Source organism: Oncorhynchus keta, chromosome 23 (genome assembly GCF_023373465.1).
Source record: "Oncorhynchus keta strain PuntledgeMale-10-30-2019 chromosome 23, Oket_V2, whole genome shotgun sequence".
NCBI lineage: Eukaryota > Metazoa > Chordata > Actinopteri > Salmoniformes > Salmonidae > Oncorhynchus > Oncorhynchus keta.
Genome location: NC_068443.1, coordinates 21,516,451 through 21,529,961, shown reverse-complemented (window position 1 = coordinate 21,529,961; position 13,511 = coordinate 21,516,451). Strand labels below are relative to the sequence as shown.

At 42.0% G+C, this 13,511-nt stretch overlaps 1 protein-coding gene across 2 annotated transcripts in view; it reads right to left on the bottom strand.

Moving 5' to 3' along the window:
- mylk4a (myosin light chain kinase family, member 4a) overlaps positions 1–11,138 on the bottom strand; it is a 36,730-nt gene extending 25,592 nt beyond the window's left edge. The window contains exon 1 of one of the 2 annotated variants that reach the window (XM_052476819.1): positions 10,543–11,138. In XM_052476819.1, coding sequence (XP_052332779.1) covers positions 10,543–10,680 — 138 coding nt within the window. In that variant the 5' untranslated portion in view covers positions 10,681–11,138. The remainder of the gene's footprint in view (positions 1–10,542) is intronic. The other variant, XM_035799774.2, reaches the window with a different exon arrangement.
- Between the last annotated feature and the right edge of the window lie 2,373 nt (positions 11,139–13,511).

The window sequence follows — 13,511 nt, the reverse complement described above, 5'->3', positions numbered from 1 at the left end:
CCTGATTTGTCATAGACGCTTGCTGAAAAACTTTAATGAGAAAGCCTTCCTTCATGAACTGACCTCTGTAAAATGGTACAGAATCAGCTTGATCTTCTCTGTCAAAGACTCTTGAACCTTCTTTTTTATATTGTCAGTGGTATTGTTAACAAACACGCCCCCATAAAGAACATGAGAATTAAAAACAGGTTCAGCCCCTGGTTCGACCGTGATCTTGCAGAGTTACTCCACCCCAAGAATAGCATTTGCCGAAAGGTTCGGCACACGCATACTCAGGCTGACTGGCTACTGTTCAGGCAAATGAGAAATAAGTGCACTCAGGCTATCCGGAAGGCTAAAGTTTGTAACTTTAAGGAGCAGTTCTCTCTCTGTGGGTCTAACCCCAAGAAGTTCTGGAAAACGGTTAAAGATCTGGAGAATAAACCCTCCTCCACACAGCTGACCTTGTCCCTTAATGTTGAGGATGTGGTTGTTATTTACAAGAAGCACATGGCTGAGTTCTTTAATCACCACTTCATTAAAACATCTTAAGGCTCAAATCCCGTTAACAGGATCGATTTGACAACAGCCAGTGAAAGTGCAGGCCGCCAAATTCAAACAGAAATCTTATAATTAAAATTCCTCAAACATACAAGTATTATACAGCATTTTAAAAATAAACTTGTTGTTAATCCAACCACAGTGTCTGATTTCAAAAAGGCTTTACAACAAAAGCATACCATGTGATTATGTTAGGGCAGCGCCTAGTCACAAAAAAACAGCCATTTTCCAGCCAAAGAGAGGAGTCACAAAAAGCAGAAATAGAGATAAATCACTAACCTTTGATGATCTTCATCAGATGGCACTCATAGGACTTCATGTTACACAATACATGTATGTTTTGTTCGATAAAGTTCATATTTATATCCAAAAATCTCAGTTTACATTGGCGCGTTATGTTCAGTAATGTTTTGCCTCCAAAACATTGGGTGATTTTGCAGAGCCACATCAATTTACAGAAATACTCATCATAAACTTTGATGAAAATACAAGTGTTATACATAGTTTTAAAGATAAACTTCTCCTTAATACAATCGCTGTGTCAGATTTCAAAAAAGATTTACGCCGAAAGCACACCATGCAATAATCTGAGTACAGCGCTCAGCCACCAAAACAAGACATACACATACCCGCCATGTTGTGGAGTCAACAAAAGTCAGAAATAGCATTATAAATATTCACTTACCTTTGATGATCTTCATCGGAATGCACTCCCAGGAATCCCAGTTCCACAATAAATGTTTGTTTTGTTCAATGAAGTCCATCATTTATGTCCAAATAACTCCTTTTTGTTTTGTTTTGTTCGCGTGTTTGTTCCAGTAATCCAAATACACAAGGCCTAAGTCCAGACGAAAAGTAAAAAAAGTTCCATTACAGTTTGTAGAAACATGTCAAACGATATATATAACCAATCTTTAGGATGTTTTTAATCATAAATCTTCAATAATAATCCAAACTGACAATTCTTTTGTCATTAGAAAGGAAAAGGAACGGGGCTCGTGCTCACGGCCGCTTGCGTGACTAAACTAAAGGCTTTCAGCCAGACCACTGGTTGAAACAGCTCTTATTCGCTCCCCTTTCACAATAGAAGCCTGAAACAACATTCTAAAGACTGTTGAGATCTAGTGGAAGCGTTAGGAAGTGAAATCGGACCCCAATTACACTGTATATTGGATAGGCAATCACTTGAAAAACTACAACCTTCAGATTTCCCACTTCCGAGTTGGATTTTTCTCAGGTTTTTGCCTGCCATATGAGTTATGTTATCTGGGTCAGATGGTTTAGACTCTTTCTTCTTTAAGGTTGCTGCCTCTATCATCGCCGAGCCTATCTCCAAACTTTTTTGACCTGTTTCTCCTTTCTGGGGAGGTTCCCATTGCTTGGAAGGCAGCCACAGTTTGTCCTTTATTTTAAGGGGGAGATCAAGCTGATCCTACCTGTTATAGGCCTATTTCTATTTTGTTTCCAACACTGTTTATCAAAAGTGTTGGAAAACTTGTCAATAATCAACAGACTGGCTTTCTTGATGTCTATAGTATTCTCTCGGGTATGCAATCTGGTTTCAGCTCAGGTTATAGATGTGTCACTGCAACCTTAAAAGGTCCTCAGTGATGTCACCATTGCCCTTGATTATAAGCAATATTGTGCTGCTATTTTTATTGACTTGGCCAAAGCTTTTGATACGGTAGACCATTCCATTCTTGTGGGCCGGCTAAGGAGTATTGGTGTCTCTGAGGAGTCTTTGGCCTGGTTTGCTAACTACCTCTCTCAAAGAGTCTAGTGTATAAAGTCAGAACATCTGCTGTCTCAGCCACTGCTTGTCATCAAGGGAGTACTCTAAGGCTCGATCCTAGGCCCCATGCTCTTCTCAATTTGCATCAACAACATAGCTCAGGCAGGAAGCTCTCTCATCCATATGCCAATGATACAGTATTATACTCAGCTGGCCCCTCCCTGGATTTTGTGTTAAACGCTCTACCACAAAGCTTTCTTAGTGTCCAACCATCATTCTCTACCCGTAACCTTGTTCTGAACACCTCCAAAACAAAGGTCATGTGGTTTGGTAAGAAGAATGCCCCTCTTTCCACGGGTGGTATTACTACCTCTGAGGGTTTAGAGCTTGAGGTAGTCACCTCATTGAAGTACTTGGGAGTATGTCTCAGCACATATCAAAGCTGCAGGCTAAAGTTAAATCTAGACTTGGTTTCCTCTATTGTAATCGCTCCTCTTCCACCCCAGCTGCCAAACTATCCCTGATTCAGATGACCCTCCTACCTATGCCAGATTACGGAGACATCATTTATAGATCGGCAGGTAAGGGTGCTCTCGAGCGGCTAGATGTTCTTTACTATTCGGCCATCAGATTTTCCACCAATGATCCTTATAGAACACATCACTGCACTCTATATTCCTCTGTAAACTGGTCATCTCTGTATACCCGTCGCAAGACCCACTGGTTGATGCTTATTTATAAAACCCTTGTAGGCCTCACTCCCCCCTATCTGCAATATCTACTTCACCCCTCATCCTCCACATACAACACCTGTTCTGCCAGTCACATTCTGTTAATGGTCCCCAAAGCACACACATCCCTGGGTCGCTCCTCTTTTCAGTTCGCTGCAGCTAATGACTGGAACGAGCTGCAACACTCAAACTGGACAGTTTTATCTCAATCTCTTCATTCAAAGACTCAATCATGGACACTCTTACTGACGGTTGTGGCTGCTTTGTGTGAGGTATTGTTGTCTCTACCTTCTTGCCCTTTGTGCTGTTGTCTGTGCCCAATAATGTTTGTACCAAGTTTTGTGCTGCTACCATGTTGTGTTGCTACCTTGCTGTGTTGTCATGTGTTGCTGCCTTGCTATGTTGTTGTCTTAGATCTCTCTTCATGTAGTGTTGTCTCTCTTGTTGTGATGTGTGTTTTGTCCTATATTTATATTGTATTTATTTTTTATTTTTAATCACAGCCCCCATCCCCACAGGAGGCCTTTTGCCTTTTGGTAGGCCGTCATTGTAAATAAGAATTTAGTGATAAGAACTGACTTGCCTATTTAAATAAAGGTTAAATAAAAAATTAAAAAATATAACAAATAATGAAATCAGTCAATTGAAATAAATTCATTCGGCCCTAATCTATGGATTTCACATGACTTGCATACATGCATACAGATATGCATATGTTGGTCACAGATGCCTTGGATCAGAAGACCAGTCTGTATCTGGTGTGACCTTTTACCTCATGCAGCACGACATCTCCTTCGCATAGAGTTGATCAGGCTATTGAGTGTGGCCTGTGGAATGTTGTCGCACTCCTCTTCAATGGCTGTGTGAAGTTGCTGGATATTGGCAGAAAGTGGAAAATGTTGTTGGACACGTCGATCCAGAGCATCCCAAACATTCTCAATGGGTGACATGTCTGGTGAGTATGCAGGCCTTGGAAGAACTGGAACATTTTCAGCTTCCAAGAATTGTGCACAGATCCTTTCGACATGTGACATTATCATGCTGAAACATAAGGTGATGCAATTGTGTTCGTTGTCTGTAGCTTATGCCTGCCCGTGCCCTAACCCCCATGGGGCACTCTGTTCACAATGCTGACATCAGCAAACCGCTCGCCCACTCAACGCCATACACGTGTCTGCGTTTGTGAGGCCAGTTGGACGTGCCAAATTCTTTAAAACGACGTTGGGGGCGGCTTATGGTAGAGAAATTAACATTCAATTCTCTGGCATGCCAATTGAACGCTCCCTCAAAACTTTAGACATCTATGGCATTGTGTTGTGTGACAAAACTGCACATTTTAGAATGGCTTTTTATTGTCCTCTGCACAAGGTGCACCTGTGTAATGATCATGCTGTTTAATCAGCTTCTTGATATGTTACACCTGTCAGGTCGATAGATTATCTTGGCAAAGGAGAAATGCTCACTAAAAGGGATGTAAACAAATTTGTGCACAACATTTTAGAGAAATAAGCTTCATGTGCATATGGAACATTCCTGGGTTCTTTAATTTCAGCTCATGAAACATGAGACCAACACTTCACATGGTGAATTTATTTTTTTGTTCAGTGGTAGATAGGTAATATATTTTTAACCATGCAACTTGAATTCAACAAAGAGGACACTTTAAATGATTGTTGTATCATTGACACGTGTGCCAACTAATGCCCTCCAAGCCCGTCCTAGATCCAGAAATGATACGACTAAGGAGACATCCAGATAAGCTGGGATCACATTTGCAGGACTCGCACCTGTCCTTGGACACCAACAGATGAATTTCGACAATGTAGGTCATTCGGCTCAGCTTGTGTCACTTTGAGAAGCGTAGAGGTTTACCTTACCTGACGCATGCAACACTTTCATGGAGTAAAACATTTCCATTGAGCTGGCCGGCAAGTGAGCAAGGGGAAAGGAAAGTCCAGGCTGCCTCAGAGGATTATTGCACAGCACACACATTGCTCATAAATCAACTTTGGATATTCAAATACTCACACTACTGACTAATTAAATTTAACACTGTGGTTGATCAACAGTGGAACTCAATAGTACATCTGAGAATATAGAGCTCTGAAGAATATACAGTGGATATTATTTACCTAAATATGTCTGTCCTCCAATACAGGCCTAGGAGGAGCATGCGGTAAACTCCATCTCGAAGTAGTGCACCACAAAACACTGAGAAAAACTGTGAAAGCTTTCCCAGATATGGCGAACAGTGTCCAGATCTACCCCTAAAGTCAATATGGCTTCACAGTAATAGCGCTTCATATCACTCGAGGCCAGGGGCACTGTAAGGCCATTTAACTGTGGGTGAGGCCGGGAGGAGTATAACAGGCTTCAGTAGTGGGGCTGATTACATAAACCAGAGATCGAGTTCATCTCAGTGACACTTTACATTGAAACTGGAGAAATAGCCGTCAGAGAGCCCAAACTCAAGTCCCGCCCCACCCTCTCAGTGTCTGCCAAATGGAGGTGCTATGTGTGGAGCATTTACAACATCCGCCACACCATGTGTGTGTGTGTGTGTGTGTGTGTGTGTGTGTGTGTGTGTGTGTGTGTGTGTGTGTGTGTGTGTGTGTGTGTGTGTGTGTGTGTGTGTGTGTGTGTGTGTGTGTGTGTGTGTGTGTGTGTGTGTGTGTGTGTGTGTGTGTGTGTGTGAGTGAGTGAGTGAGTGAGTGAGTCTGTGAGTGACTGTGTGTGTGAGCGTGTCCTGATTGACCCTGTAGATTTGGAACACCTATTCACTTGGTCCACAGACTAAGAACAAACAGTTATCTAGGTCAGCTGCAAGACAGTATTGGGGTAAATGGATATACCCTGAAGGCTTGTCACATAAATAGAATCTGCAAAGCCAAACTGTCATTCCTACATATTCTTATTCACATCCCAATTACCCACTTGCAAAAGACACAGATTGTCTCTATTGTTAGATGCATAAAGGAAAGAACTTTCAACTGATATTGCTAAATCACATTACACTCCTTATTAGTAGTGAGTATTAGCAAGAACTGTAGCACTTATATCATGACACTACTAGGGCAAGCGTGAAAGCCGTGGCACAAACACACACACATCTGCATGCACACTCACAATCTATATAATGCTAATGTCTGCATAAATACAGTTAATTTTAACCAAGCGCTATACTTAGCAGGATAAACAATCTCTGCCGGGGAATATACTGTGTGGTGGAGTGACCTGTGTGGTATTAGAGGGGTGTTTGTTTGGCAAGGCGACAAACTTCACCGTTATAAATGGACCTCTGCCTCCCTCACCCAGAACACACTGTCCTGGGACGCTCCAGGGTCGTGTGCTGCCTGCTGAGGGGGCCTGTGGTTGGACACCTAGCCCCCTCCTCTCCCATGGCCCTGTCCCCCCGTCACACCATCCAGCCTGCCGACTCTCTCTCATTCTTGTCTGTCTCTTGGAAAGTAAGGGGCAGAAATGTGCGTGGCAGCCAAGAAACGTAACACCTGTTAACAGCTGAGACGTCCCCTCTGTTCCCTCTCCCGACACCCCAGTGTTCCCTCGTTCTCTCGACTAAAATGTGTAAACCATGTGGGGTGAAACACTAGGCCATGGTCTCCAAGACAAGATGAGTATAACATTGAGCAGAATTTAGTGCAAAATAAATAATTAAAATCAATAAACACATGATTTATGTTTTATGCTAAATGTGTATTGTTAGGACATTACATTTTTTGGTTGATTGTGCAAGAAGACATATTACGTGTTATTAGGTTATTATGACGTCATTACTATTTCATCATGCAAAACCAAGTAAATGGTAATTGGTGATTTAGAAGTGCCACATTCAGCTTGATCAAATTCTGTATTTCTCAACACTTGACAGCAGGTGGTGCTCTTAGTTAAGCTAAAAGGAGACTCATTTCTGATTGGCCCAAGGACATCGATATGGTTTTGATTCAGGGCAGTCCTCATTAATGATGGAATAGAAGTTAGGGTACGCCAAATGTGTTAATATTGCTAGATCATATGGGGAAAAACTCAGTTTGGCTGACAAACACAAAAACGATAAAAAAAGGGTACAGAACGCAATGAATTAAATACTACTCACTGGCATGTTTAGAAGATAGTGGCCAGTCTGAAATGTAAGGCATCTACCATAGAGGACCCCATACTGGCTGCGTTTACACAGGCAGCCCAATTCTCATCTTTTTTACACTAATTGGTCTTTTGACCAATCCAGTCAGATATTTTCACCTCAGATCTTTTTCAGAGCCTATCTGATTGACCAATTAGTGAAAAAAAGATCAGAATACGTCTGCCTGGGTAAACGCAGACACTGTTCATTTGTAACAAGCGAGTCGACTGGATGTTCTGAGTTCCATATTGGAAGCTTAGCCACATGTATTAATAGTGCTGCAGATCTTCCAGATACCACGCCAGAGAGGGGAACAGGAGAAGGTGATAGATCTCCATCTTGTCTTTGAAGCTTTACTGATTGGCTGCGTCATTGATCAACTTCAACTAAATCAGTGCCTAGATTAAGAATGATTAATCGGTGGATGCAGTTATTTGAAAACAATTAAGTTTCACCTGTGTGCGATTATGGAGCCTCAATGCTATCTAAGTTTAGAGTCTGAACTATTTATGATACTATAGGACACAGACTGATAATGAGATGCTATTCTGGGGTAACAATAGGCTACACTAAATCTATTGTCATTGGTTTTCTTCAGTTACGTAAAAAAAATGCTTTGAGAGAGGCCATCTACTCCTTTGTTGTTACAGAAACACAGTGAGACACTGTCAAAAACAGCTGGTGCACAACAGTACAGACCAATGAGATGTAGTACACAGTTACAAAAAAACAGATGCTGCAATGCCGTAACATGAACGGAGCCCTCCCACCTGGCACACACTGGTTGAATCAATGTTGTTTCCACGTCATTTCAATGAAATGTTTTTAGCAATGAAAAACTATTCAACTGGTGATAACTATGGAATCAAGTATCATAACTTCTGTAGTAGCCAACATACTTGTACTTCTTCCTCACCAACATACTCCTACATTAAAGGCCTATTGTACAGTGAGGTGGCTTAAAATCCATTCACTGCTGGGCTTCTCAGCTCACATTACTCTTCAACGCTACTACCACACATTCAATCAACCCCATCCAATGTGTTGAGCTCAGTAATTGAATGTGACATTTAGCTGAGGCACAAAATGTTCCAGTATATGATACACCCAGCCAGCAGAGCTGTGGTGGTTACCAGCGGTATCAGAGATGTGATTAGGACAACAGAGAGAAGCAGAGAGATTGATCTGGGCGTATAGGCCAATTTCAAGTAAAGATAGGAATGTCTACCCTGGTCATTTCAGGGCAATGATAACTGTACTGTACGTGAGGAGAACAAGGACGTGTACTTGGAGATCAACCAATTTGCATCAGTGGGAGAGAAAGGACGCTGTGCTCTGAGGGGTAACTATGAATAAAGTTTGTATTTTAATATAGCATCAGGTGTTGTGATACAGTGCAGAGGCGTGGGATCTCCTGTGACAGCGGGGAATGGGTTTCCTCTTTAATCACCCTATCATAATCACAATACCCTCTGCTGCCTGGCAGTTCCCATCTGTAAATAAACATTTCAATGTGTTCTTAACTGACCTGCCTAGTTAAATAATGATAAAATTTTCAAAAGTTCAAATGTTTTACCAACCAGCCACCAAAAACAACTCTCCAGGGAATCTCATTGTATTTAGTACCACACTACAGAGGAACTAAATACAGTGACATTCCCTGGAGAGTTGTTTTTGGTGGCTGGATGGTAACTGCCAGGCAGTAGAAGGTATTGTGATTACGATAGGGTGATTAAAGAGGAAACCCATTCCCCACTGCCACAGGAGATCCCACACCTCTGTCTGCACTGTATCACAACACCTGATGCAATAATAAAATACAAACTCTAGTTCCCCCTCAGAGCACAGCTTCCTTTTCCCCTCCACTGATGCAAATTGGGTGATCTCAAGGGCTTCATACCCACGCAACTGCCATCTGACAGGCACCACTCTAAGTATATGGCCGCGGGTGATGATGGACAACAGGTATATTCCTGCTCAGCTGCTTTAACTAACCCACATGACATTGAGCACTACAAAATGTACTTTCTTTAAACCCCCCACACACACACACACTGCTGATTTGTGACCTTGTGTTTACCATGGTAACAACTGTGAGGAGATGAGGATACAAACAAGAATACAACAAGTGTCTCATTACGTCAATAAACAGAAGGGATGGCTGTATAAACAGGTATCTTGTGGATATGACAGAACTATGTCAGCAGGCATCTTAGTTCTATCACACAGTAGTCTTGAAATTTCATTTTTTTTATGTTCCTAATGATGCTGCTAGTAGTTAATCTCTGTGACCAATAAAATGTGATTTGATTTGATATTAAACGTGATGCCAGGTGCTAACAACCACTACAAAACTGTACTGTACTACTCCAGCTGCCTTGAAAGAGAGAGACAGAGATATAACTGTAGGCTTCTATCTTTTCAATGGTCTTTTTCTCTTCCAAATCACCCATTTACCATTATGTTTATGTCCATAATGTCAAAGACATAACTCTTATACTCTCCAACCAGTTGAGGGGCTATCCTCCATATACTTCAGTTGCATCTTACATAGCTGGGACATCACAGATCATGTTCCGTTACATCATTCCATCATGGGTCCATATCAACTTGAAGCTCTTACCATTCCGGGCTAAATGAATGGACACAGAATTATGTTTCCTATGTTTCCTCAGTGTGTAGGCCTACACAAAAAAACATGCTTGTCTTGTCCCCTTAAATATTTTTTATAAACTTAAGTTAGTGTTGAAAGTGAGAAATGCTGGGGCATCTACAACCGTCACGGAATTGCTGGAAAGTTTTTCAGTGGAAATATAAGCTGGTGAAACAACATGTGGTCATATTACGTGTAAAGTGTGAGGTTCCAATGCCTAAGGCCTTCTCATATCTTACTACGGTGCTGACAGGTACCAGTGGGCTGTGTTCTACTTCAGACTTGTATGCAATGGAACATCATATCTGTGCCAGAACTTGGGGGGTTTCATACTGTTTTTTAAAGCTACAGTAACAGCATGCCCTGCTCAAATGAACAAACTGAAATAGTGTAAAAGCAACATTCCAAAGCCATGCCTTTCTAGCTAAAGTCCTAAATATGTAGGATTTTAATTTGACCGGTGATTGTACAATACTCTTAATAAAACCGTGTGTTAGTGCGGATTTTCAGTGAATTTATATAAATCACAAAGCTCATCTGCATTTCCCGCGGCGCAGGAAAATTCTCACTAACAATAGTGTTATCAAATTAAGATCCTGCATCTGTAGGTCACATGACCGAGGTGCTGCATGCTTTCCAGTGCTTTGTGAGATAGCAACGAGTAGCATTTTCACAACAACCACTGTCATAAAGCAGACTCCACACTTTTCTTATTTACAAGACATCAAAAAGCCTTCTTCTCTACCTGCACATTAGAGGGAATGGATTCTTTAGCCGTCCTCCTGTAGCAGAGTAAATCCCAGAGCCTGTGCCAGAGGTATGAAGCCATCAGACACATACTGCTCACTAGCCAAATGTCCCTGCCCTTGAAGAATCTCTCCATGTCTGCACTCCTCTACTTCCACCTGCTTTTACCCTTTCCACTCTTCACTCTCTTCTTTCCAGTCTACGCTCTGTCTTTAATCTCAGTGACCAACGGGAGCCTCTCTAAGAGAGAGAATTCAGAGGCTTCAGAGAGGAAGGTTAAGAGAGATGGCAGCAGTACACTGATGAGGAGAGAGCGAGAGAGGGTTAGCAACGCCCAAACATTACTACAGCGTTACCTCTTATCCACCACTCCAAACTCTGTCAACCCCCACCCTTCAGCTCCATGTTGCCCAAAGGACAGGAGGGTTTGACCCACTGACAAAAGACTGACAGGTGACAGCAAAGGGTGTCTAAGAGACACACCTGCTGAGAGGTCGTTCTCTCTCTCTCCATTGCTCTCTCTCCTTCTCTCAACACCCCGCCTCTCTCTCTTTCTCTCGACACCCCGCCTCTCTCTCTTTCTCTCGACACCCCGCCTCTCTCTCCTTCTCCCTCACTCTCTCTCTGCCTTTCACCATCGTATACTTTCTGATCAGACAGTCAGCTCTCTTTGGCATGTGTGTACAAATGGCCTGTTTGGGTGCTAAGTATGTCAGCAGACATGAGAATGATCTTGGTTTGCAAGGGTAGAAATCACTGGTTGCCATAGTAGAGGTGGTGATAATAGCACAAGGGAATGATTAATAGATAAAAACAACATGTCAACAAATGTCAGAGTAACTCGTAAAACTAACAAGAGCTGAGGCAAAACATGACATACAAGTAAGCAAATCTGAGATTATTGGGGTTCTGTAGCTTGCTTGCAAATTTGGAGACTTGGGTGAATAGCTAGCGCTATTGGATAACTTTTGTAAATGTCGCACTGCAATTCACGTGTTTTGATTGGACCATGACCTTTACACTTCAATGAACGATTATCAGTTATTAGTTTGGCTGTATTCACGTACTTCAACATCATTAGATTTGCTTTCAATACACACCAATGGAGGAGAATTTATAATGTACACTAAATAGCATATCATTACAACATTCCCTGTATATCAATTATAATTATATACATTATTATTATTTCCCACCTGTGGTGTCTGTTAATGTCAGGCAGCTGTATTTAAAATTAAAAATCTCTCTATAAAGTGATTGCCTCAAAACACACTCCCATATGATCAGCAAAGCAGAGCTGCTCAACAATGACACATTTTGGCTGTGAAAGGACATGGAGGCTTGCACCACATCAGCTGGCTAACGCTGCCAGCCTGACACTGGGGGGTAGCATGGTAGCAGAGATACCAAAACAACCGTGGCAATGTGTGGCATGTCTGGAAAAGACCCTGGATTCCCTTGCATTCGCCACAGGCCAAAATAGTTCACTGGTCTGGTGAATAGCAGCCTACCCCAATCAACTACACTTGGACACTGTGTTAATAAACCTCCAAATGAGTTTAAAATACTCCTTCCGTGGCTTCCAACTGCTCTTAAATGCATGCTCTTCAACAGATTGCCGCCCGCCTAGCATCACTACTCTGGACGGTTCTGCCTTAGAATATGTGGACAAGTACAAATACCTAGTGGGTCAAAAAAGTATTTAGTCAGCCACCAATTGTTAAGCTCTCCCACTTAAAACGATGAGAGAGGCCTGTCATTTTCATCATAGGTACACTTCAACTATGACAGACAAAATGAGAGAAAAAAAATCCAGAAAATCACATTGTATAATTTTTTATGAATTTATTTGCAAATTATGGCCTCCTTTACTCATGATGCCAAACATACCCTCGTAAAACTGACCATCCTACCGATCCTTGACTTTGGCGATGTCATTTAAAAAGTAGCCTCCAACACTCAACTCTGCTAATTGGATGCAGTCTAACACAGTGCCATCCGTTTTGGCACCAAAGCCCCATATACTACCCACCACTGCGACCTGTATGCTCTCATTGGCTGGCCCTCGCTACATATTCGTCGCCAAACCCACTGGCTCCAGTTCATCTATTAGTCTTTGCTAGGTAAAGCCCCACCTTATCTCAGCTCACTGGCCACCATAGTTACACCCACCCGTAGCACGCACTCCAGCAGGTACATTTCACTGGTCATCCACAAAGCCAACACCTCCTTTGACTGTCTTTCCTTCCAGTTCTCTGCTGCCAATGACTGGAACGAATTGCAAAAATCACTGAAGCTGGAGACTTATATCTCCCTCACTAACTTGAAGCATCAGCTGTCAGAGCAGCTTACTGATCACTGTACCTGTACACAGCCCATCTGAAAATAGCACACCCAACTACCTCATGGGGCGGCAGGGTAGCCTAGTGGTTAGAGCATTGGACTAGTAACCGGAAGGTTGCAAGTTCAAACCCCCGAGCTGACAAGGTACAAATCTGTCATTCTGCCCCTGAACAGGCAGTTAACCCACTGTTCCTAGGCCGTCATTGAAAATAAGAATTTGTTCTTAACTGACTTGCCTAGTTAAATAAAGGTAAAATAATCCCCATATTGTTATTTTTTTGTTGTTGCTCTTTTGCACCACAGTATCTCTACTTGCACATAATCTGCACATCTATCACTCCAGTGTTAATGGTAAATTGTAATTATTTTGCCACTATGGCATATTTATTGCCTTACCTCCCTAATCTTACTACATTTGCACACACTGTACATAGATTTTTGTATTGTGTTATTGACTGTACGTTTGTTTATCCCATGTGTAACTCTGTGTTGTTGTTTTTTGTCGCACTGCTTTGCTTTATCTTGGCCAGGTCGCAGTTATAAATGAGAACTTGTTCTCAACTGGTCTACCTGGTTAAATAAAGGTGAAACAAAAAATGTAATAAAAACTCATTCAAGTTTTTG